Consider the following 27,386-nt stretch of genomic DNA (forward strand, 5'->3'; position numbering starts at 1 on the left):
GTGTGTGGTCGACTCCCCCCTTTCCAGACACCGAAGGGAGTTCTGCCACTCTTTCCTTATCCTTTTTCACATAATGGTTCGTGTGGAGCATGGTCCACGTTAACGTCATCCTCAACAGATATGTCTTTTCTTAACAGTACATGTTTTTCAGACAAGCAAGGTCTTCCCCACAGAACCGGGTTAGATCTAGAGAATGAAGTTTACAATTTAGGTAATTACTCTTCGAATTTCATGGTCCTGAATGTTCAGTCTGATACTACTCCAGACTTACCTGCAATTTCAGTACTACCAGTCAAAGGCGAATTATGTGTCCGAAATAATGGTTCTGCACATGTAGGACACAGTGATTGTACTACTATTGTCAGTTATAGTGACAGTGGGAAATCTATTTTTAAAGCTTCACGTCATTCATATTTTATTTGTGGTCAAACTGCATATGTCCGTCTGCCCCTCGATTGGGAGGGAACCTGTTACATTGCCTTCCTACTGCCACCCGTTTTCCTAGCCCCATCTGATTACCATAGAAACACACATCTAGTACACATTAGACATAGAAGGGAGATCGAGTCCCCAATTGTCGATTATACTGAAACTGCTCTAGAACAGTATACAGATTTCAATAGAGGTTTCTTCTTCTTGATAGGACCTATCCAGAATAGTAAGCTAATCCGCAGGTTAACCAGAACCCTCGAAGCTGTAGTGAATGAGACTGCCTCTGCTCTAGGTAACTTAACCGAAGAGCAATCTGCTATGAGATTTGTCGTTTTACAGAATCGTCTCGTCCTTGACGTCATACTGGCCGATAGGGGCGGGGCTTGTAGAGTCATCGGATCTAGTTGCTGTATTTTCATTCCAAATAACGCGCCGTCTGTTTATTCAGCTATAACCAGACTTCATAAAATTGCCCATCTGTTACACCAAAATCCAGGCACCTGGACATGGTCCGGTTGGTTCTGGAATATAATTTCCGCCTGGGGATGGAAAGTATTGTCCTTTCTAGGTATTGCAGTAGTGATCATATTCAGCTGCTGCCTTTGTATACAATGTGGCCCTGCGATTTGCGGCATTTGTGCTACATCTTGTATTCCTAGTCCTAGGTCCCGTTCTAAATCCCGTTCAAAAAGAATTCGAGACGAGCAAATGATACTGTATGAAATAATAGATGGTATCATGAATATTGATGTTTCCTGATGGAAACGTAGTGACAAGGAGGGAATGTGGAAAAGTAAATTTTGCCATGTTCTGTGTCCCTACGCGTCCTCCATCATATGTTATGTGTGCATGATTAATATGCATATGTATTCCCCATGTTTGATTAAAGACGCAATTATAGTTGTGTCCACCTCTAGTATGCCAGTTTCCAGTCCTCGTGAATACTACGAATATCAGGCCTATGTAAAGCTACGTTGCCACGTTTCTCAGTGTGCACGTTATTTCATTATAAAGTCCCCGTTTCCAGGCCTCAAAAGGGCCCGGACACCAGATTCAGCTCCTGTCTCCTGAGCTCTCGCTAAGGAGCGACACAGCCCCCACCTGTATCCTCGACCCTTCACTTACTTCCTGCCTCACAGTGCCCGGTTCAGCCTGGCTCTGCCTCTGAGTCTGCCAAGAGTATGTTATGATTCCAGTTATCAGTTCAGTCCTCCTTCTCTGCATTCCTAAAGCTACTGAATCGCATCAATAGTATCCGTCATTGTCTAGCCTTTACGTCTCCATGTAAGAGAAATACTGCATTTAATGGTCATCTAATATTCTTCATCACGCACTACATGTAGAATAATGCATGCTCCAGTCTTAGAGTCTGTTAGCCTTTCCCCTCCTGATCCTTAGTTTATATCAACATGTTCCCTAAACATCAGATACTAGATAGGGTTTAGGTACATGTCGCCCTGACTCTCCAGACTTCAGTCTCTGCTCCTAGCACAGAGTTCATAGCCCCCAGCTTCTCCTAGTAACACGTCATTGCCAGTTTGCGCGCACCATCAGGTTAGAGGTCCCGGCTCCTTAGGTAGCCCCCTCCATGGTTTCCGCCCCATTTATGACATATTCTGTTACGTTTGCATAACATGTCCATGTATATGCCCTGTTACACCTCTTTTCACCCTTATCTTTCGCGACTGCTACGCGTCACACCCTTTGCTCCACCCACTGCTACGCCTATTGCAATGTAATGCTATGTGTTTGCGTTATGTATATATGCTCATGTACTGTTATTAAAAGTTAGCTTTTCTTGTCCAGATTCTGCCCCCGGCAGCGCTTGCCATCCTGTTCCCGTGCAGGTTGTCCTGTTCCTGTCCTTATGCTGTATTAAACCTGCAAAACTCCTACTACCTCGAATCTTGACTCTTATTTATTGAGCTATCTGTTATTCATTTATGCATTCAAAAAGAGAGGTATTATTTATTTATTTACCACACTGCGACCAGTATTATATTGGTGCAGAATATGGACAACAGAGGAATTATACCATTATGCTCGGGGACTTAAGGAAATTATTGAGATGGATCGATTTCACAAAATTAGCTGGCTGAAATCAATTAGATCTCTGCTAGTTAGAATAGGCTTTAACAAATTGTGGGATGACCCAGTAAATGCAATATTCCCATCTAAAAGAGACATGAAGAGGATATACTGGGAGATGGTTATCACAGAGAAATGTGCTAAGGGGATCTCATCCCATCTCACAGAGCGATTTCTTGAGTTCAAGGCGTACCCAGCGTTGGAACCATATTGGGACGCTATCGAGAAACCCCTAGATCGCAAGCTCTATTTTCAATTTATGGCAGGTTCCCTCCCAATAAGGTCGTTTACCGCAAGGTGGCCTGGGATAAATGATGATAAATGCCCTAAGTGTAGGGACAAAAATGAATTCATCAGTCACTTTCTGTTTTTTTGTCCCTTATATACAGCTCCGCGGGATAAATGGATAAAACCAATATGTCGGTTAATTGGTTCCCGAAAACATGATGAGGTGATAAGAATATTATCTACTGGTCCCAGCCTCCCAATCGCCATAGCAATGGCAAAGTTTCTGAAATGGGCGTGGGTCATTCGATCAAAAATGAACTGACAGTAGTAATGATAGATGTAAAACATTTAATGAGGGCGAAGCCACTGTTATGAACAATTGAGCTGGAAGTATTAACTCGATGTATATACTTAATGTTAATTATTCTTTTTTTACATGCCCTATTTTAAGGAATATTCAACATTAGTCTTGTGGAGTTCAATCTTTTCTTAATATTTTAAATGTTTATGTAAATGTATTTTTAAAGGATTTTATATTGTGATAATTCTATGTGTTATGATGCTTTTATGACTTAATTGTCGAATAAAGTAATGTGAAAAAAAATAAAAAGGATTTACCTACATCTGGCCCACAATCTTTGAAACTCAATCCAACAAGGAAAAATAATGTATTGACTTATTAATGTATTTATTCTCTCCCCTTCTTTCAACAGCACCTTAGCACACCTGCACCTTATTATACGGAATCTATTTTATAGTGTACATTTTAATTCACAATGCAGTGTCAGATGTGAAGTCCTAGAAAACTGTATTAATTGGATTCTCTCTCCCTCTTGTCTATCCTCTTCGCTATGTATGATTAGTTGCCAGTCTTCACTTTAATGTATAACATCAAGTTGGTTCTGATCATAATGCAGAGCTTTATTTACTGTGACTTTCTCTGTTCAATAAAAAAAATCATTGCAGCCACATGAAGAACTCATCAGGGAATCTGGTACAATGTAATGCTCACCTGGAGATTGGGTGTCATTGACAGCAAAGCGTCCTCATTTTCTTCCTGGAAGTTTCTGCAGAGTGCTCTGAGATATCTCACACATTTTTTTAAGTCTTGCAGGAGTTCAAAAAAGATCACATGGGGGATTTTGATTAACAGGTATGTAAACCACACCCACTCGTTTTACCGATTCTCATAAGGTAGATCTCCTGAATGTTCCCCTATCTTTAGAGAATTGAAAGAATTCTGGAAAAACTACCTGCCGTTGGCTCCAATCTGATGGTTCACTACGACGATCTTCTTGAGTGCGCTCATTCTGTTTGAAAAAAAACAAATTAAAATTTAGTGGCCTGGGCAAGCAAGATGATACTAAAGGTAGATGCATTTGCCATTAACAGCCGATGTTTGTGCAGTGTCTTTTTTCAGGTAAAGTACACAACCATAGGATAAACCGTTGTATATTCCAGATCCAAAGGACTTTGTCTACAAGTGAATATAGGATTTAACCAGCCTGTAATGTAACTGACCAGAAAAGAAATGAGATAGCAACCTGAATGAAAATAAAATTAGGGCCCACAGACGTGTGGTAAAAAGTTGTACTTTCTCAAAACTTCACCACTATCTATAAAAAATTGCAGAGAATGAATAGAAAGGTTAGTGTATACACTACAGCTGTAATAAGTGTTATGCCCTTAGTTAAATTAATGCAAAAAGAACAATGGATGGACAGAATGCAGAACAATGTCATACATTCACCCCAGTATAGAGATCTGTGCCTAAAGCCATCTTTTTTTTGCTCACCATATCATTGCAGTTTGAACCCAGCCATATGCAAATCAGTCTTGACTCTGTGCCTCATGGGAACCGTCCGGCCCGAACTGCCAGGCCAGGTCCTCCCTGGACTGGAATCAAGCATTCTGGGACCGGTTTCGGGGTTTCATCCCTCAGCCGCCAGGATAACTTGACTCCAGTGGCATGGAGAGCACCGGACCAACGTCTGGGCATTTTCGGCCCACTTGGGGTGACAAATGCAAACAGTACAATTGATGGACAGAATGCAGAACAATGTCATACATTCACCCCAGTATAGAGATCTGGGCCTAAATCCATAATTTTGCTCACCATGCCATTCCAGTTTGAACTCAGCCATATGCAAATCAGTCTTGACCCTGTGCCTCATGGAAACAATCCAGCCGAACTGCCAGGCCAGGTCCTCCCTGAACTGGAAACAAGCATCATAGGACCGGTTACGGGGTTTCACCACTCATTAGCCAGGATAGCTTGACTCCAGTGGCATGGAGAGCACGGGACCCACATCTGGGCATACCCGTCCCACTCGGGGTGACAAATGCAAAAAGAGCAATTGATGGACAGAACATAGAACAATGTCATACATTCTCCGCAGTACAGCGATCTGGGCCTAAATCCATAGTTGTTTTGCTCACCATGTCATTCCAGTTTGCCACTGGATTCAAGCTAGCCTGGCTGATGAGTGCTGTAATCCCGAAACCAGTCCCAGGATGCTTGTTTCCGGTCCAGGGAAGATATAGCTTGGCAGTTCAGGCTGGACTGTTTCCATGAGGCACAGGGTCAAGACTGATTTGCACATAGTTGTTCTGACCTGTGGTGGCGAATTGAGCTAAAAAACGATGAAGGATTCAACCCAGATCTGTCACTGGGGGTGAGTGTTTGAAAAGTTTCAGCCCTCCATCAATCATCTCCTTGTGTTTGCATAGTTAAATTAACATCAGGCTTGATAGTTTTTTTTTTTTAACTGTTTTTATTATTTTCATTCATAACATTGGCAATAAAATCACAGTGCATACATTCATATACTACAACAGGCTTACAGGGCTCGTGACATAAGTTTTCATCGATTACATCCTTCTCCCAGCTGATCGCACTTTGTACCATAAGTGTCCTTTCTAACCCCATTGCCCTACCCGTCTCTAAAGTCATCATCTGAACTATCCCCATCAGAATTTGGTAGTGGCTCGTAAATATCTCCCCTATATTTATTCCACGCCATCCATATTTTGTTCCATTTCTTAGGGCATTTCCGATTTGTGTACACAGTTCTCTCAGGGCCCATAATGAGGTCCATATCTCGACACCAGACCGCCAGCGATGGCAACTCTACAGCCCCCCCTTTTTGCGCTATATTTTGCTTCGCTACCATTACGCCCAACGTTACCCACGTCTGTCCATGTTGCGTTAGATCGTTGGGTTCCCACAGGTTCAGTAGGCATTTACGTGGTTCTGGTACTAGTGACAAGTCCATTGTTTGTGATATTGATCTCAGTACCTTCCGCCAGTAGTCGGCTACTGAGGGGCAATCCCATATCGTGTGGAAGAAGGACCCTTCGTCCCCACACCCCCTGAGGCAGTATGGATGTTGTGCCCTGCCCATCTTGTGCAGTTTACTTCTGGTGTGGTATGTGCGATGCAATATCTTAAGTTGTACAAGCCTGAGCCGTGCAGATATACCCACCTCCTTGGGTGAAGCCAGGGCTTCCTGCCATTCTGTTTCGTCCATATCTCCAACATCTACCGCCCATTTTTCTCCCAGTGATTTTGTGGGGTTTGGCAGGTTATTAAGCAGTTTGCGATAGGTGAAGGATGTGGCGCGTTTTGAGATGTGGTCTGTAGTTAATCTATCTTCCAGTGGGGAAGCTTCAGGGACCTCAGTGTCTTGCGGCAGTACTGCTAAAAGTGCGTGTCGTATTTGTGTGTAACGGAAAGCCTCGGTGGGAGCCAGATCATACTGTTGTCTGAGCTGGTCAAATGGGATTACTGTCTCGTTGTCCCACAAGTCGGAAATGCCTATGTTGTCCCATTGGCCAAATCCCTTGCTATTCCTTAACGACCCCAACTTCTTAGTGTCTCAGAGTGGGGTTAGTTTGGTAATGATCCCCCTCCATCCTAACCGCGTCTGGGCTGCATGCCATAGCATGGCTGTGTGTTTTGTCGGTCCCACCAGTCTCCTGGCTTGCCCTTTATTATATAAGACCGCAAGCATGTTTCCCGTGCCCAAGTGCGCCCTGTCCGCCATATATGCTGGATCAGCCTACGGGACGTGTATCCATTGATTGACTATCTTGATGTGTGCAGCCCAGTAGTACAATTGGATGTTGGGGAGCGCAATGCCTCCGTCATACCATCCTCGGTGCAATTTCGCCCGTGCTATAGGCGCTGGTCTGTTGCCCCATAACAGTGTGGAATCTAGCGCTGCTATTTGTTTGAAGTACTTTAGTGGCACCGGGAACGGCGTGTTTTCCAGGGCGTATAAGAACCTGGGCAAGGCCATCATTTTGAATAACGCCGCCTTACCCAACAGCGTCAGAGGGAGTGATTACCAATGTTTCACATCTCTCCTCAGGCGTTCCAGAGGGGGCGCCAGGTTTTTGGAAAAGAACTCCGCCGAGTCCTCCGTGATATAAATACCCAGGTATTTATAGGGGTCCTGGGAGACTACCAATTGGCAATCCAAGGGGAGTCGTGGCGCGGCCCCCTTTAGAATATATAGAACCGATTTAGACCAATTGATAGTATGCCCCGAGATTTTCTCAAAGTTATCGCACATCTCGAGAAGCACTGGTATGGAGTTTTCAGGGTCCGTGAGGTACACTTAAATGTCGTCAGCATAGAGGGAAATTCTGACTTCCCACCCCTTGGACCATAGCACTCCTCTCAACAGTGGGGTTTCTCTAATCCAGGCCCGAGGGGTTCTAACACTAAAGCGAAAAGGAGCGGTGACAGGGGACATCCCTTACGTGTCCCCCTCGCCAGCGGCACCGCATCTGACATGTGCCCATTGACTGCCACACACGCCTGAGGGCCGGTGTACAGGAGACGGATCCATGCGCACAACTTGGGGCCAAATCCCCGGTGCGGAAGGGCTGCGAATAAGTAGCTCCATTCCACCATGTCGAAAGTCATCCTCGCATCTAAGGACATGACTGCCGTCGGTTCAGACAGGTTGTGTGTCTTAGCCAACGCTCCATATAGTCGCCTGAGGATAAGCGCCGTGTTTCTATTTGGCATAAAGCCTGATTGATCTGGGTGAATCAGTTGTGGGAGATACATCATCAATCTACTTGCCAGCACTTTAGCAAGTATTTTCGCCTCTGCATTTAGTAGCGATATCAGGCGATATGAGGTACACTCGGACGGTGGCTTACCGGGTTTTGGGATAGCCACTATTGTGGCCATTCTCTGGTCTGGCGGCAGTTCGCCTCTGTCTAAGCTATCGATGTACATTTTAAGCAAGTGCGGACTGATGGTACCCGTCATCTGCTTGTACAATTCTACCGGGATTCCGTTCGGTCCCAATGCTTTGCCCGGTTGCAGCGATCGGATTGCTGCTTGCAACTCGTCCTCCGTGAGATCCGCATATAGCTCCAGGGTTGCCTCCTGCGTGAGTCTTGGCTTTGCTATGTCTTTTATAGCGGCCGCGGTCACAGCTTCCGACATGCTCGATGTCGATGTATATACCTCTAGGAAGTATTCTGCCAATATGTTTACTATGGATTGCGGGTCTGATGTGAGTTGGCCTTCTGCGGTCCGCAGTTGCGCTATACCCCTGGCACCTCGCTCTCGCCTATCCAGCCAAGCCGGGAGCTTCCCTGCTTTGTCCCCAACATCATATATTGTATGCCTTGTTGCTGTAAGGGCAGACACCGTCTCCTGTCGCAGATACTCCCTGTACTGTTGTTGTTTAAGGTGTAGTGCGTGTGTTGATGCAGGTGTAGGGTCTGTCGTGTGGTCAGTTTCAGCTGCATGCACTTCTAGCTCCAGCTCTGCTAAATCTTTCTGTTTCTCCCGTTTGTGTCCTGTGATGGAAACTATCGCTTGTCCTCTAATAACCGTCTTGTAGGCCTCCCATAATACTGATGGGAAGTCAACAGATGCTGTGTTCTCTGCAAAGAAATATTTGGTGGCTTTATGGAGTTCGTTTCGTATTTTTGGGACTTGTAAGTAACCTGGACAAATTGGGTAGAGCCTCTTACGGGATTTATGATGATATGAATAGGTCAACACTACAGGTGAATGGTCCGATATACCTCTATGTTTGATCGCAATGTCTCCGAGGTCATGAATTAGTCTATTCTCGACAGACTGTTGTGCGCAGTGGAGTGAAATGTGAATTGTCGCTCTGCGTGATGGGCATACCTTCACACGTCAACCAGTCCCATTGCTTCCGTGAAGCTCTGTAGGCGAGAAACGCCCGGCGTCAGTGTCCTTACAGGATGCCTGTCTATGCTGGCGTCCATTGTGGCATTAAAATCCCCCCCAATATTTAAGTCCCCTTCCGGCAGAGACAGCAAAAAATCACTGAGGGCTGGGAGTGCCACTGCATGGAGCGCCGGGGGGATGTATACTGATATCACACTAAAGGGCCTACCTCCCCATTGACCCTGTATCGCTGCAAACCTCCCCATATCATCTTTTCTGGTTCGATGTATTGTGAATGAAGAGTTTTTCCTCACTACGAAACCCGTTCCTCTGGACCCTGATGAGAATTCGGAGTGTACCACCATTTTATACCCCCATCTATCTAACGCCTTACATGCCGGTCCCACCAGGTGCGTTTCTTGCAGGAGTGCCAATGTGGGAGCCTGACGCTTCAAGGCCCGTAATACCAGCCCTCTCTTAATTTTGTCTCCTAGCCCATGTACGTTCCACGTGAGTAGTGTGAGTGGGGTCACCTGAACTTCGGGGGCCGTATCCTGTATGTTAGCCCTCAGGGTGTACTGTGCCATTGACGTGGTAGAAAATGAATGTGAGCTGCAACCCCATTGTACCTTACGGAAACCTGCCAGCCTCTATACATTGTGTTATCTTGACAGTGCCTGTGAGAACTACAACAACTAAACTCAGAACTCTTATTCCCTACCCTGCGTCCCACCCTCCCTCCCTGCCTCCCTGCCCGACGGGCTTTGAACTGCCCGCCACCCCAACTTAGCGAAGTGCTTCATCCCATCCCACAACAGTGTACTTGCTTGAAGGGGGTGAGAAGTTCAAGGAGGCCGCGACCTCCCCTACCCTCCGGGGCCCGCTTCAGCCCGGTGTCCAGAGTCAGTTCAGCTGCGGTCCTGTCTATGTGGCCCTTTTCCTGCATTTTAGTTTCATCCATGGCCGAGGTCTTCTGCTTCCTCCCTCTGCGAATTTTCCTCATCTGACTGGCGGTGGTCCTGGCTGCTCGAGTTCTCGTCGTCATTCCGATGGCGTTGTCTCCTATTCTCGCGACGCTGCCCCTCCACTCGCCGCCATCCTTCCAGCCAATCATGGGCCTCCTCTGGTGTATCAAAAAACCATGTTTTTCCATCCGCCACAACCCTGAGTTTTGGTGGAAATAACATTGAGTAAGGCATTTCTTTAGCTCTCAAAGCTTTCTTAACCTCTAAAAAACGTTGACGGCGCCGTGAAACCGCCGCAGTATAGTCCGGGAAGAAGGAAATCGTTGAGTTTTGTAAACGAATCGGCGGGGATACTCTTGCAGTTTGTAGTATTGCGTCCCTATCACGGAAATTGAATAACCTTGCGAGCACTGGTCTGGGAGGGGCTTTCCGGTTTAGGTCTTCAACCCGGAACTCTGTGGGCCCGTTCGACGGAAAAAAAGGTTGAAAGTCCCTTCGGTTGCAGCTTGTTTTTTATGAGGTCTTCCACATATAAATCCATCGCAGGTGCACCTTCGTTTTCCGGAAGTCCAAGAATTCACACGTTATTTCTGCGCGAGCGCCCTTCTTGATCATCCAGCTTCTCCACCAATAATTTATTCTCAGTGGCAAGCCGTGATACAGTTTTCTGCAGTGCAGCTGTGTCCGTTACTAGGGTTTTTGTGACCTGTTCAACCTCTGTGACCCTAGACGTGATTTTCTGAAAGTCTGCCCTCAATAGGGACACATCTGTGGAAATTGAGCCTACCGTGACCTGAACGCTGGTAAGGGCAGCCATTATATCTTCTAGAGTCACTTTTTTGGAACCACTGTCCCCCCCGGCCTTTCCTGAGGAGTCTTTTCCTTCTGTAAGCGGCGGAAAATCCTTCCTGTATGCATATTTGTCAAGTTTGGCTTGCGTGGTCTGCGACCGTGGGCCCCTGCCTGTCATGGCAATGTTCGGGGTTGTCAGAGTATGCGGCTGTTGGTTGCCGCCGTCCGCCCTGGGCTTGTCCGATTGCGTGGCCCGTAGATCACTAAGAGCCCCTTATTTAATATGACGCGCTTCCCTTAGAGTCTGTAGTGTGAATGCCAGGAGGGGGATTGGGGGCCCTGGTTGATCTCTATGCACCCCGGATAAGTGCTGCCCGAGTGGGGTAAGTGCCTGTATTCAGTCAGGTTCTCCGGTGTTTTCAGTAGTGAAGTGTGACCTCAGTGTCTTTAAATACCTGTGGTGTGTGCACTCCCCGCCTAGCACTTCACTGCCATCTGCTGGAACCCTCTCCTTGATGTTGTTCGATGTGCTCCAGTGCCCTCCGGTAATCCAGGCCCCGGCTCTCTCCCTGCGACCAGGCCTCACCGTGTCGACGTGCCCCCTAAGTCTCAGACCACTCTGTTGCGATCAGCGCCTCTGCCCCAGATGTCGTGCTGTTTCGCTCACCCCTCCGCTATGCTCTAAAGTATTCCTGCCGCCTCCGCCGTCGCTCAGGCCGTTCCGCCGCCGCCTCTCTCTATGCTGGGAGCTGTCGCCAAACCCCGGCCGTTACCTGGGAAATAGGCCACCACAGCGTGTTGTAGTCAACGCCTCCTCCTCAGCTGTCGCGTTGGGCCACGTACCCCTCCGCTGTGCCTGATAGTGTTTCCGGTGCCTCCGCCTCCGTTCAGGCCGTTCCGCCGCCTCCTCTCTCTGCGCTGGGTAATCTCTAAAATTTAGTCCCCGGCCTTCATATTTGAAATAGGCCGCTACTGCTTGACGTTAGCAAGTGCAGAACCCGGCGTCGGATTACCACCGGAGTTTCGTCCGCAGCCGCCGCTCGGTCCCCGGCCTCAGCGTATGCCCCCAAGGTGCTTGAATTTACAGGATAAGTGGTCGGATTTTCATTGAAGGTCGCGTCCTCCCCGGAGCTCCCTCAGGCAGCAGCCATCCTGCTCAGCCGCTAGCCACGCCCCCCAGGCTTGATAGTTTTTAGTTACTATTATGATCAAGCATGTGCCATTTGACTATAAGTATTTGTGAAGGTTTCTTAAGTTCTGAGTGTGATGCTGGTAGTCCTCCATTCTGGCATTTTCAAAGTCCTAAACTTGGGCCCTAATTACGATGCCTATCGACAAGAGAGTCCAATGGGCATCGTTGTGGTAAAGGGACTGGACGACAGGTAGTAGGCAGTCCAGCCTAAAAGGAAGATAGGGGATATCGCTTTCTGTCCTAACTATGATTTTGTTTCTATACTTCTTCCTTTTACTCTAGGTTTACTGCCATTCTCCAGGGTAACCTTTCTCTGGTAGAACAATTGGTAGGTAGAATTGCACATACCTTTCACTGTAGATAGTTTGTATTATACACATGGTCCTGAGGAATCGCCACCTGATCACTTCGGTGACTTATTGAGGCAAGAAACATGTTGACCTTCTGGGGGTTGAGCGAAAGTTTTGTCACTTTATGAACAAAACAGTTGCCCCCCTCTTATCCTTTTAATCAGGGTGGGTTCCCAACAGAATAAAGTTATCACTAAGGGTTCCCTGACCTGTTTTACCTTCACTTCCTACATCTACACCATGCTTGGCCCCTCACACCCACTGCACCAATACGGTGAGGAACAAAAGATCTCCGATAAAGAGCCCTTTATGAGTGCCCGTCAAGCATAGCAGCGCCGGCGCGACGAGGAGCTGACCCATATGATGAAGCATGACACCTAGCTTGCTGGGTGTGTGAGGGTCCTACTTCCGAAATGAGGAATTCCCCTCCTTCCCTCCACCTAGAGTACACATTTAGTGGCCTTAATATACCATGAACAAGGAACTTCGTACCTTTCTTTCTTCTGGCACAATTTGGCCATGTACATTGGACCAATATCAAGACCTTTCTGTCCTTTCTTTTGTTGAGATAACTTTGCACGGGCTCCCCCGTGGGACTTCTCAGGGTACCAGAGAGTTAATTACTCTTGCTGGCACAACTCTTGTGACTCAGGTTAAAGTCCTTCTGTTTTTTAAGCTGTACATCATCCCCCGTGATACTAGTCACTATGAGCGATAACTTTGGTCTTAGTTTCGGCGATGAGATAGCCGCAGAAATTCTCAGAAATACTCCCTCCATTTTAGGGGGATAAGGTCCCTCCACCTCAGAAACATCTTTTGAGGACTGGACAACCCTAACCAATATGAAGAGGGAATGGCTCAGAATTACTCTCCATGGTGCAATGATGATGGAGTACTTGAGAGCTAACATTGCACCTTATGGCCTGATAGGAAAAAATGTCCCTAGACCGTTCCTTGACGACCCTGTTTTAAAGAAGGAGTGGTCCCTGGTAGCGTGGAAATGCACCAGGGACTTACTTATTCTCATTATTAACACAGCAAAAAGGATAGCTGATGCCCTTCTGATAAAAATACAGGTAGCAGAGGGAGCCATAAAAACCACGATTCAGACAACCTGGTCGAAGTTGACTGAACTCAATAACGAGATAGCTGAACAACAGGAATTCCTGATGAAACAGAAGGTCAGCAAGCTCCAAAAGTATATAAATAGATTTGACAAGGAAAAAGTATATCCCTACCTAAAGGCAGATTATACGTCCAACAAAACTAGTTACTCCTCTGACGGGAGTAGCGATGTAAATTAAGAGATTCAGCCAGTAGTGACTCTAGCAACGGAAGTTGGGGGGGCTCTAATCAAAGGCGGAACAATCACCCACTATCCTGTACAGAATGTTCCTAGCCCACAACCTCCAGACTGGCCGTTCCCAGTGTATCCTCAAGGTCAGCCACATTTTTTCCCAGCAAGTAACCCACCTTTTTTAGGCAGAGGTTGGGGCAGAGGAAGAGGAAGAGGCCGAAAAAGAGGAGGATACAGACAGGTCCAATGGCAGGACCAACAACCCAACATGATGGAAACCAGGAGCAAAACACGAGGCAGGAGAGTCTAGTGGTAAATTTATCACACAGACAGCTTACGTCAATAGAACAGACAGGACTGGAGAAAGGGCTGGGAAACATACCTACCCCCAGAAAGGATAAATTTCAAGAACAATGTGAAAATCAGAACCTCTTTAGAAAAGTACGCCTAAGAGCGTTTTTTGATGGTCAAGAGGATGAAACAATGACATTGGACTCTGGCTTGAGGAACCCCTCCAACTTCACGCCCAGTAGTGGCATGATGCCAGTGGAACTATTTACTTTCAAGAAAGCAGTACTTAGAGAACTAAAAAATGACTAATCCAGAGCCCCTTTTCATAATCTCTCCAATCAGAAAGGTGCTGAAGTCAAATCACTGTCAGAGGGCAGCAGCATCACAATAAAACAGGCCGATAAAGGGGGATCCACGGTCATATAATCTACTAAGGATTATGACACTGAATGCCTAAGACAACTGCAGAATAGAAAATTCTATACAGCAGTAACAACGAATCCCACAGCTCGGTTAACTACTGAGATTGCCACTATGGTGTTTGAGGCAGAAAGTAACAGATGGATCAGCAGAAAAGAGGCAGATTTTCTGACCCCTAAACATTCCAAGATCCCCTATTTTTAAACCCTACCTAAGATACATAAAGGGACCACTCCCGTCCCGGGCAGACCCATAGTCTCGGGGATTGGCTCTCTCCTAGAACCCTTGTCAAAATGTTGAGATCATTACCTGCAACCACTGGTCAAGCAGACTCCCTTGTACATCAGGGATAACACTGATATCCTACGGATTAATGGGGATTTCGAAAACAACAATGACATAGAACTCTTGGTCACACTAGACGTGGAGCAACTATACACCAACATCCCACACAGAGAGACACTGACAGTAATTGAAACTGCACTCTTAGAGACTAACTGGGTGGCCCCAACACCAATTCCCTTTATTAGGCAATGTGCTTCATTAGCACTTACTGAAAACTTCTTCGAGTTCAACAACCAACTCTTCCACCAGTCTCAGGGCACTTCAATGGGGAGAACCTTTGCTCCTAGTGTGGCATGCCTGTACATGGCGGCCTTTGAGCAGGAGATCATCAGACATGCCAGCAACCCATTTGGAGCTAACATGAGACTGTGGAAGAGGTTTATAGATGACATACTCATCTTTTGGCAGGGTGATATTCAAACATGCATTGAATTCTGTGGTTGGATCAACATGAAGAACCAGTAATTAAGGTTCACCCACACCATCTCATCTAATGAAATTGCCTTCCAAGATCTTACCATCAAATTACAGGAAGGTAACTTAACCACAACCATGTTCAAAATGTTGACTGACAGGAACAGTTTACTGTTATATAGCAGTTACCACCCCCAGTCCTTGAAAGATAACTTACCTTTCAGTCAATTTTTAAGAATCAGGAGGAATTGACTGACCTCTCGGGGGAACATGGCGGCCGGCAGCTGACGGCCACGGCGGAGCTCCCTGATGTGTGCGTCTGAACTGTCAATAGCAGTTAACGGCTTTTGAGGTTCTTCATTTTTACCCTAATAATGCTTTTTTGAAATGCGTCTTCCCAAAAAATACCTTAAAGAATAATTACTCACATTTGCTTGGTGAAAATACGCTCTGCGGTGCTTTTACGCTGCCCTCCGGAGAGTCCTAGTGAGGCGCTGACTCGGTGTGTGACGCCGTGGGAGGAGCGGTGTTGGAGTATTCGTGGTTCCGTGTTTTGTGAGCTGCTAAGGAATGGAGGCGGAGAAATTCCAGGTGGCAGTTTCGGAAGCCTACTCTCGGGGGCCTGTCTTCTGTCTCTTTGAAGGCACTGCTGGATTAGCACATGGCCGAGTGAGCACCGTGGAGAGAGTCTGGGCAGAGGGCGAAGCCTGGTGTTTTGTTAACAAAGAAATCGGCGCGGCTGGAGTCTTTTGGAGCGGGGGTCAAGGTGAAGCTTGGAGGTTCCCCAAGGGGGTCGTGTGGGGCTCTGGGGGATCAGACTCCACCTTGCTTTTTTCCCCTTCGAGGGTCTTTGGTGGGGGTGTAGTGGCTCACAAACGGGTGGAAAGTGTAGTTTATTTAAAGCTACTAGATGAAGCAGCTGGGACTGACTTAAGACAAGAGCGGGTGAACTGTATGGAGAAGCGAGCCTGCGGTGTTACTAGCAGGGATTTGAAATGCGACTGCGACACTGCAATATCTACATCTACATCTACGTTTCCTTCAGCCACTCTTCCAGACTACACTGGACCGACCACAGATGCATCCACTTCACCTTCAAAAGGTATACTCACCACCATCGCACACAACAAATCCGTTGCAGATGCTGGAGCAAAATCACCACAGACCAGCTCCTCTCAACACTGAGCCAGAACCCACCACCCAACTCCACTGACGCCAACAACGCAGCCCACAACCTCACACAGTGGATCACCAACTGCACCGACAACCTCACACCACTTAAGAAGCCCCCAGACGTAACCAGCAACAGGAAAACCCAATGGTTCACGGACGCCCTCAAAGAATCTAAGAAATCCTGCCGAACCCTGGAAAAAACCTGGCGCCACGAACGAACCACAGAAAACATGACAGCCCTCAAGATCGCCACCCGTGAACACCACCAGCTGATCCGCTCCACCAAAAGGACATCATTCAAAGAGTGACTAGACAACAACACCCACAACAGCAAGGAACTCTTCAACATCGTCAAAGAGCTCTCCAACCACAGCGCCAGCTCCAACGACATCACACAGTCACAAGAACTCTGCAACTCCCTCGCCACGTTCTTCCACCGAAAGATCGCAGATCTACACGACAGCTTCGGACCCCAGACCCCGCCTCCAACCACCGAACCAGCAGCCCCCACCACTACCCTCAGCTCCTGGACCCCTTTCAACTCTGAAGAGACCATAAGCATCATGAACACCATCCACTCCGGCTCCCCCTCGGACCCTTGCCCTCATCACATCTTCAACAAAGCCAACACCATCATCGCACCCCATCTCCAGAACATCATTAATAGCTTGTTCGCAGCAGCCACCTTTCCCGAGATCTGGAAGCACGCAGAAATCAACGCCCTTCTGAAAAATCCAACAGCAGATCCCAATGACCTGAAGAACTTTCGCCCCATCTCTCTTCTTCCCTTCCCGGCCAAGGTCAACGAGAAGACTGTCAATAAGCAGCTGACCGCTTTCCTTGAGGCAAACAACTCACTCGACCCATCCCAGTCTGGATTTCGAGCCAACCACTGCACGGAAACCGCCCTCATCGCAGTCACCGACGACATCAGGACCCTTATGGACAACGGAGAAACAACCGCCCTCATCCTCCTGGACCTCTCGGCAGCCTTCGATACCGTGTGCCATCGCACCCTAATAACCTGCCTCCGCACCACTAGAATCCTAGGAAAGGCCCTGGACTGGGTCATCTCGTTCCTCTCCGACAGAACCCAGAGAGTCCGCCTCCCTCCCTTCCACTCAGAGGCCACCGAGATCATCTGTGGCGTACACAAGGATCCTCACTAAGCCCAACCCTCTTCAATATCTACATGAGCCCCCTCGCCGCCATCGCACGCAAACACAACATCAACATCATCTCCTACGCCGACGACACCCAGCTGATACTCTCCCTCACCAAAGACCCTGCCACCGCCAAAACCAACCTACAGGAAGAAATGAAAGACGTCGCGGAATGGATGATGCTCAGTCGCCTAAAGCTGAACTCAGACAAGACGGAGGTCTTCATCCTCGGACAATCCCCCTCCGCCTGGGACGACTCCTGGTGGCCCACGGCTCTGGGCACCACACCGACCTCCTCGGATCACGCAAGCAACCTGGGGTTCATCCTGGACTCCCTCCTTACGATGACCAAGCAAGTCAACGCCGTCTCGTCATCAGGCTTCAACACCCTACGCATGCTCCGTAAGATCTTCCAGTGGATCCCCACCGAAACCAGAAAGATGGTTACCCATGCCCTCGTCACAAGCTGACTAGACTACGGAAACACCCTATACGCAGGAACCACCGCCAAGCTTCAGAAACGACTACAACGCATACAGAACGCCTCCGCCCGCCTCATCCTCGACATTCCTCGCCACAGCCACATATCCGCTCACCTGAAACACCTGCACTGGCTCTCCATCAACAAGAGGATCACTTTCAGGCTCCTCACCCATGCACACAAAGCACTCCACGACATGGGCCCCGAATACCTCAACAATCGCCTCTCGTTCTACACACCCACCCGCCAGCTCCGCTCCGCCAACCTCGCCCTCACCACCGTCCCACGGATCCGCAGAACCACCGCCGGTGGAAGATCGTTCTCCTACCTGGCGGCCAAAGCATGGAACACCCTCCCCGCACACCTAAGAACTACTCAGGACCATCTCGCCTTCAGGAAACACCTCAAGTCCTGGCTCTTTGCGCAGCAATAGCACCCCCCCTCTTACAGCGCCTTGAGACCCTCACGGGTGAGTAGCGCGCTCTATAAATGGTTTGATTGATTGATTGATTGATTGATCTGAGCCTGTGGTCAGTCTATACACCCTATGCAATAGGGCTCCGAATATTGTTTCAGTTGTACCCAAACCTCTTGTAATTTCACCCCCAATAATAGAAATTAAGGCTGTCTCTAGGGGAAGGGAAGTCATACTGTGGAAATTACACCCCCTAGTCAGGGAAGAGGCAGGAAGAAAGCTAAAGGGGGGCCTTGTACCAAACTTAAAATTACGCCATCATTAAAATCCTATTACAAGGTTCTCTCTACTACCACCTCCGACCGGGGGAAGGATAAAAACACTATTATGGCCAATGTCTCTACCGTCTCTACCGCTCCTACTGCTGCCCTTCCTGGCACCACTGTTCAGCCCTCTTTGAGCTCTTTTAGTAATGTAACAGGGGGGGATGCACTACAAGACCAGCAGGTAATTGTACACTCTTCAGTGGAGCTATCAAATAGTTTTTCGACATTAGAAAATCAGGGTACGGACCAGGGAGAAGACTGTAGAATTGCACTGGAGAAGGTAGAAGAGGCTCCTACAACTACAGTATCTGGGCCTCAAATGGCCGGACCTTCCATCCGTCTGACATCGACTGTGCCAGAGACATTGGCTGATATCTTGTTAGGTCTGAAATAGGACATTGGCAGGAGATTTACATTCTCAGAGGCCAATCAAGTTGCTATTCAGGCCTCTTGTGAACTACTGGCATAGAAAGTCGAAGAGATCTTACAGAGAACGGATGCCCTTGAGGCAGAGATTCCCAAGATTAAGGAGGCTTTATGCTGTTCTTCTGCAACGATGGACAAGCTGGTTCAACAAAACAGGGAATTGAAGGATGATATCGAGCGCCTCGAAAATCATTCCAGGAAAAACAATGTGAAAATTCTAAATGTCCCTGAAGATCTTGAAGGGGGTGACATTAAGAATTTCGTAGTCTCTCTCTTGAAAGCAACGATCTTAAAAGACTTGTCTGAGGTGGATTTGGATTTGATGGCTGATATTCAAAGGGTTCATCACGATCCGTATAGGAGAAACCCTGGAAAAGAGCGCCCAAGGAAAATCCTGGTTAACTTCCTCACGTATGCTATCAAGGAGAAAATCTTATCTTTGGCCCTGAAAGCTGGCCACTTAAAGTGCACTTCCTTCTCCAGCTCGTTCTCATTCTCCATTTGTTCTGATGTTTCCCATATTACCGCCAAAAGCAGTGGGAATTGGGCAAGAGGACGGCAACTTTGAATTCATTAGGAGCCAAGACGTTGTTAAGATTCCCATAATCCCTTCGGATCATGTGGAATAACCACATGTACAATCTGCGCCAAATAGAGGAAGTTGATACTCTAATAGATAAGATCAGAAAAGGAAGTGGGAGCGGAAGTGAGAGCGGAGTATCATTATTAAGGGTCTGTCTGGCATTAGGCTTCTAAATGAATTAATAAGCAAAGGGAAAAAATAAAATAAGGCAATAGGAAATGGAGGGGAAATGTATAGTTTAGTAGAATGCCGCTTCCGTCTTGGTAGGATCAGTACATATTTCTCCTTTAATTGTGTAATCACTATTTAGCCACACATAGCAGGGGGGCTCCTGACCAAAGGGCGTATGCTCAGAGGAGAAGGGAGGGTTCCACAGGGTTGTGAGGGATCGATGGGGTCACCAGGGGGTGGAGGATGGGAGGAGGAGAGGGGCAGCACAGGTTGGGTTGCAGTGGGAGAAAATATAAAAAAAGTCCTCTTTCTCCATTCTTTTTTCTCTTAATGAGTAAGTTCCTCTTGGGGTGTCTAGCTAAAGGGAGGGAGGCAAGAAGAATTTGTAAAATTTGACTACTACTAGGATAAGGTTTATCTCGTGGAACGTCAATGGGCTTCGATGCCCACGAAGACAAAGGCTGATTATGAAATTATTAGAACAATCTTCAGCCCAAGTGTGCCTCTTACAAGAGACCCACCTAAGCTACCTCGAGTGTAAGACTGCCTTCGGAAAATATAGATAGGTTGAACTGTTTTGCTGCTCTGAACAGATTGTATATAATAAGGGGGTAGCGGTCCTAATTAGATCAGGAGCTGGTGGCACCATAAAGTCCTTGCTAACAGATCAGTCTGGTAGATGGATCATGGTGCAGGCAGCCATCGGGGGACCGCGATTGCTATGGTATCCTACTATGGCACTAATGTCGATGACCCTGCCTATCTACTCAGAGTACAGACCAAATTAGTAGACGTCACCACTCCGGTTGTAATTAGTGGTGATTTCAATGTCCTTCTCAACCCCCTTCAAGATAGGTCAAATTATAGCCAGCATGCTGCCGCCCCAGTACGCGTCGGGCAATGATCAATATCATCCACGAGCTCGGACTGGTAGATGCTTGAAGTGGTAAGAAGGGCGTAGAACCAGGCTTCCCTTTCTTTAGCAAAAAGCACGGACACTCCTCTAGAATCGATTATATTCTTACGGATAGATTGGGCTTGGAGAATCTAGAGGATATCGCCACTCTCCCAAGCATTCTTTCCGACCATGCCCCTATCACCTTCTCATTTTCAGGGAGTAAGTCTAAGTTTAAACCCACCCCTAGGTGAACACTAAAAAGGGCAATGCTATCTAACCACAAAATGGTTTGTGCTATTAAAACATATACATCAATTATTTCTCCGAAAATATGGGTTCAACATCACTTGATTACATCTGGGACGCATTTAAGGCCCATATTCGCGGCCTGTTACATAGCCTGATATGTGCTAAGAACAGGGAAGAGTTTCCAAAAACCTATTTCAATTGTAGGAGAAACACAAACGTAATGAGTTTTTATTTATACCTGTCTATTTCAAATACTTTTTGAACTTTTTTTGAAAGTTTTGCAGAAAAGAAAAAACTATACATTCAATACATTTACATTCCAATATCTGACTATTTACAAGCAAATTATTTACAATCCATATATACAATTAACATTCATTCCACGACAAATACAGTATACAAAACAACATACAATTGAAATTTTCAATAAAGTTAATCAGAATTCATAAAGAAAGAAGAGACAAAGTCAAAAGAGAGGAGCACGTCCTTAACTAAGGATAACTTATACAACCAGCCACGGCTAGTTCAAACTCTTATTGATATCAATTGCTCCCTCAGATGTGCCGATGCATTTCTAGTCCGAGGAAACCAGTTCCCGGACTGTCATCAGGGCTTTGTCACTTTTCTGTGTAGAATGCAGAAAAATAATAAAGTTTTAATTATCTGACTTGAAGCCTCTATTCTTTCTACAATTGATCTAAACAATCTAAATGTTGTACCTTTTTATTTATTGTCCTTGCCTCTCGCGATATCATCAGGCTCAGAGAAACTTTTGATATGAATTGATGTTCAAAAATGTCTCGTGTTATTAAACAGGACACCTTATATAGACTGCCTGCGATAAAAAGAGAAAATTCAAAGTTTCTCCACTCATTTAATAGACACAGGATGAAGAGGAAGAAGCAGAGGAAATCTCACTCATTCCTACCTCTGTTTCAGGGTCAGAGTCCTAATTACTGCAAATGGATCGCCTTGCTTCCGTTTTGCACTGGCGAAAGAAAATATAAAAATCATGAACCCCTGTCCTATGTTCCCAAAAGTAACAACAATGGTTGCAACCGATTTGTTGTTCAACGTACCTTCATCAATGAGTAGGTACTCAAATGAATTACTTTCCCTTGGCTGCCTTCACTTACCGAGCCCGGCAAGGACCCGGACTCTCTGTTTCAAGAAAAATGGACGCTACATTTGTGTCCAACTTAAGCAGTATGACTAAATTGATTTTCTACATGCGGTATAGCTACAAATACCTGATTTTCTCTTTGCCGGCGATACCACGTTGGCTCGTATTTTCTCGCACGGCTCCTAAAATTATAACACAGCTAATTTACCGCATGTCGTTTTCAACACGCTCTATGCCGTTTAGCAAATCGGCGTTGCAAAGCAAGGGGGATAAAAGCTTTTTATTAAGGATTACCTTAACTCGCTGTTTCAAACAGAGCGGGCGCTCTCTCTAGTTCGCTTTGCCGGTAGCCATCTTGAAGACGCATGCACTATGAACTCGCTCTTTTTCATATACGGGCATTGGATTCTGGGACACGTAGTTTCTGGCAACCAAGGGGGAGCATTTTAAATGTTTGTTCTTGTTGCACCATTGGGACATTTAATATCTCGCAATGGATATGCTAAAAAATATTGGGTTCAGTTTTGTTGGTGCAGACAAGGGGTCTAATTCCACAAAGTAATCTAGAGTCTTGATAGCTCAGGCAGGTTGTTTAACCCTGTCAAAGTACTATTAAATTTAAGGATGAGATATGCCTCCTTCTGCAATAACACTCTGTCGACATCAGCAGGGCGTTGTGTCTGATTTATAGTAAATAAAATTGACCACTTGAAATCAATTTCACTGTGCCCTTTTTCGACAAAATACTCCACCATTGGCACTGTTATTACTTTCTTCTTGATCCGAGACCTGTGCTGGCTGATCCTCAGGTTGATTTGTTGATTGGTCTTTCCTATATAGATCTTACTACACAGGCATACTATAACGTACACAACGTTTTTGGTCTTACAATTAGTAAACCCTTGATGTTTCCACTTGACCCCCAAGTGCTGGAACTCATTGCCCTCGATCGTATTAGAACAAGCAATACAATTCCCACATCTATGGTGACCTTCCAACGGTTTCATTTTCCATTGGGCAAGCAAATCACTTCTTGCCTTACGTACAGAAATATCAGCCCTGACTATTTGCTGTCCTATGCTCCGATTCTTTTTATAGGCAAACATGGGTCACGAAAATGGACATTCAAGTCCCTCAAGAAGGTGCCAGTTTTTCAAAACAGCCTGTCTCATTTGGTGTGTATCTGGTCCAAAGGTGGTCACACACACTAGTCTGTCCAGTTCTTTTCTCTGCTTCGTTTCAAGGAGGCATTCTCGGGGTGTGAACCTCGCTCTTTTGTAAGAATGTTTCAAAAGTTTCTTTGGGTATCCCCTCTGTACCATTTTGCCACAAAAAGTTTGGGCATGTTCATCATAATCAGTGACCTCTGAACAATTTCTCCTAATTCTTAGCAGTTGGCCGTAAGGGAGATTTGTTTTTAAGTTCCTAGGGTGGGCACTCCTATGGTGTAGGATGGTGTTCTTATCCGTGTCTTTTTTATATAAAGATGTTTTTAAATGTCCACCAATGCACGTTAATTCTACAACTAGAAATGTAATTCTTGTGATACTTTGTTCAAGGGAAAATTTTATATCAGCATGTCTGGCATTAAGCCATTCATGGAACGCCTCTAGCTGCATCTGGCTCCCCTGCCACAGGAGCCAGATGTCATCTATGTAGCGTAACCATTGCTTGATGTGGTCCTCAAAAGGGTTATTGGTTTCTACACATTTTTTCTCATATTCTGCCATGAAGAGGACTGCCATCTCTGGGGCATAAGGACATCTCATGGCAGTTCCCTTCACTTGCATGTAGAATTCCTCATTAAACTTGAAATAGTTCTTTTTCAGAGCAATTTCGGCCAATCTGAGAATGAATGAGGTTGGCACCCTATGGGGTCTATCTCTACTGTCCAAAGACAACTCAATTACCTCCAACGCCTCGTCTTGTGGGATCTGCGTATAAAGTGACATTACGTCCATCGTCACCATTATTTGAGTTTGTTGATCAAAAGGGGTGCCGTCTACTTTTATGAAAAAATCAGTAGTGTCTCTCAGGTATGACTTGATTGGCAAAAAAAGCTTTCAATCGTATCTTCTGTAGGAAATCAACCAGCAATCATGAACAATGAGACTACTGGCCTTAGAAACAAGTCCATATTTGTGCCCAGTCAGAACATCCCGAAACAAGTCCTTGCATTCGAACAGGTGCACTGTGCGCACTCTTAAGGGTCGGGGTCACTACGAGCGTCGTACCGGGCGCTAATACACCCCTCGGAGGCTCCTCATTACCTACTGAGGCTGAACAACGATATACCCTACGCATACATCGTGAGACTGGAGAGTCCAGGCGCTGCGTGCAGGACCCCTGAACCCAGTTCGTAGATCATTCGGATGGTGGCGCACAACTGCTCGAAGGGCGCTGTAACCAAGCCATAGCTGGAGAGACGTCTCACCCACTGGCCTCCAGACGCATATCCCTACCCGAGAATCAAGACGGCGACATCAACCAGGGTCACCAGGTCTTCAGTCCAAACTGCGAAACCGCCAACGTCGCTGCCAGTAACGATAGTGAAACCTGACAAGCAGCAGCAAAAGATATCCTTCGAGAGCAAAAAAACACCCAAACCCTCGGAGCAAATGGTGGAAAGCGAGGGTCCGGCAGACCCAGTGCCGGGCAGCAACATGGAAAAGATATTACTATCTATCCAGGCGAACCTACAGGACATCAACGGCAAGTTGGATAATTTGACATGCAGGATGGACAGTATGGCTGCCAAGCAGGAAAAACATGGTGAGTGACTGGACACGGCCGAAACTCGCATCTCAGCCGTAGAGGATGAATCGCGTATAACAACCACCAAATGCGCCGGCATGGAACACGTCCTGGAGGTGATAAAAGCGAAGGAGGAGGAGTTGGAAGCGCGTTCGAGGCGCAATAATGTGCGCATCACAGGCCTTCCAGAGTCGACAAACACCGGGCGTATGGAAGTATACATAGAGAAACTATGCAGGGACCTCTTCGGAGAAGAAGCGCTCTCCTGGATCTTCATAGTGGAACGTGTACACAGGTCTCTTGCGCCTCGCCCACCACCTGGAGCTGCGCCTAGGCCAATAGTAGCGAGAATACTGAATTATCGCGACAGAGATACCATCTTGAGACTTGCACGTGAGAAAGGAACGGTCACCTACCAGGGAAATACTCTAGAATTTTACCTGGACCACACCATAGCAGTACAGCAGGCGAGGAAGGAATTCGCATCCGTGAAGGCCAAACTGAGGGACCTTAACATCACTTATTCCATGCTGTACCCGGCCAGATTGCGTGTAACATGGGAAAGCAAGGCAGTGCTGTTGTCGTCTCCCAAAGCGGCACAGGAATTTGTAAAAAAAGTGTTGAAACAAAACAAGACTAATGCTCGTGATGAACGACATCAGGACTCAGAATAACGGTGCTGGTGAGGACCCCTAGTGAAATGCGGTAGGAAATCACACGCTTGCTGTTAAGGTTGGGTGATGTCCTTGCGAGGTACATTAACAGATGAAACGTGATGCCGCCCACATCAGTATGGAAGCCCATGTACTGCAAGGAACATTATATAGATACTGTGCTCACCAACTAAGCCTCCTGTTACTTTGATTACGGAGCACTGATATAGCGTCCAGTAATTGAACATGGTATTGACTCACAACATGACTTGAATTCCCTTTTGCATTTAAGATCCCGTCCAGAGAGTCATTAACTCACTGGTCCCAGACCTTCCAGAGGCCTCTTATTGTGATGTACTGCATTAGGAGGGTGGAACAACATGCCATACCCGTCCGGGTTATTGACGCACGTAACCAGTGCCTTGTTTTTGGCGGGTTGGGGACCCTGATTTGCGCAGTTTATGGCATCCGTACTGTCACTGACATCCTCAAAATTGCAATATTACAGGTGTAAAGGTTACATGTAACTGTACGCTTCACAATTCATTACCAGTTTGACATATAAGTTGGGGCGCTTGTTGGACACTGCCGGAGTGAGGACATTCCTGAGCTGCTGGCGACTTTCCGGCACTCGTGCCATGCTTACATAGGCACTGGTGCTGATGCTCACAGTCTTGATTCGAGCTCTTTTTGGCGGTGTATGGGGTAAGGGCAGCCTAACACACAAAACGTGAATGAATAGTTCGGCAAGAGAGTCGTCCGCATCCATTAAGTTGGGTGCTGAGTTGTGCCCCAAGTGGACCTCCACAAGGGTATGCCCCAAATAAGTCTTTGTTATGATAGGCAATGTCCTGAAGTTCTCTAGTTTGAAGGGTATGTCTCAAAAGGGAATATGGCTACGGCAGGTTTGGGTTGCTGGAGTGGGTGGGGGGTGGGGGGGTAGGGATATTGTTCATGTTAAGAGACCAAGAATTTTGAAAACTGCTACGATCCTGTGCATTGTTTGGCAAAGGGCTAATCGGCCACGAATGACCTCACACACTGCAATGAGTTTGGACTCTGATTCTGTTTGTTATCTGCTCCTGACATGTACTGTATGGCCTTTTCAATGACTCTGCCAGATAGAACTACAGGCAAAACACATTTAAATTTCCTAATGTGGAATGTCAGAGGCTTCACACAACCTAAGAAAATAAGGCAGGTGTTTGCTTATCTAAACAGATGGGATGTAGATGTGGCTATACTGCAGGAGACACACATTGCGCCTAACACACATCAGCATATAGGCAAACGCTGGGTGGAATCGTCTTACACTGCTACGTACTCCTCTTATTCGAGGGGAGTGATCACACTGATCCGGAAGGGCGTGAATTTCACGGTACACAGGGTGCTACAGGATCCTAATGGGAGATATGTTATAGTGTCCGGTGCATTACGTGGACAACGGATAACGCTCCTCAACGTGTACGGTCCGAATGTGGGATGCGCCTGAATTCTTTCACGAAGTGTGGGGGCATTTACAGACATTCACTGACACACACATCATATGTAGGGGAGACTGGAACGTGACTAGGGTGGACGGGGTGGATCGTTCCCTACACTCATCAGAGACATAGACACACTCACACACCAGGAGTCACTCACGTTTCTGCGATCCACAATAGTTGGTCGCGCCTGGACTACTGGCTAGGCACAGATAGCATTACATTATGGACACGGGATCTGTGCGTCCTACCAAGGACACTGTCAGATCATAACCCTGTATTGCTAAAACTCACGATACCGAACTACACACCACCCCCGTTTCACTGGAGATTCAATTCCCGTGCTCTAACTGACACTGTTTACGCTGACACCATCAATACAGCGATTAAAGAATACTTCCAGAAAAACGCACCAGTGATCGAGGACCCAGGCCTACTGTGGGAGGCCTTTAAGGCCACGATAAGGGGCGTGTGCATAAGCACCACAATAGGCATATTGAAGGA

The 27,386-nt window shown here is 46.8% G+C and overlaps 1 protein-coding gene across 46 annotated transcripts in view; it reads right to left on the reverse strand.

Annotated features, from left to right (window-relative positions):
- The window catches only part of LOC144799531 (uncharacterized), a 5,513,712-nt gene that overhangs the window by 3,179,644 nt on the left and 2,306,682 nt on the right, over positions 1 to 27,386 (reverse strand). For all 46 annotated transcript variants that reach the window (XR_013603860.1, XR_013603862.1, XR_013603865.1 and 43 more), the window contains one exon: positions 4,002 to 4,058. Coding sequence is in view for 43 of the 46 variants with exons in the window: in XM_078671256.1 (XP_078527382.1) it covers positions 4,002 to 4,058 (57 nt within the window). In the remaining 3 variants the exon portion in view is untranslated. The remainder of the gene's footprint in view (positions 1 to 4,001; positions 4,059 to 27,386) is intronic.

Source organism: Lissotriton helveticus, chromosome 1_2 (genome assembly GCF_964261635.1).
Source record: "Lissotriton helveticus chromosome 1_2, aLisHel1.1, whole genome shotgun sequence".
NCBI classification, from domain to species: domain Eukaryota; kingdom Metazoa; phylum Chordata; class Amphibia; order Caudata; family Salamandridae; genus Lissotriton; species Lissotriton helveticus.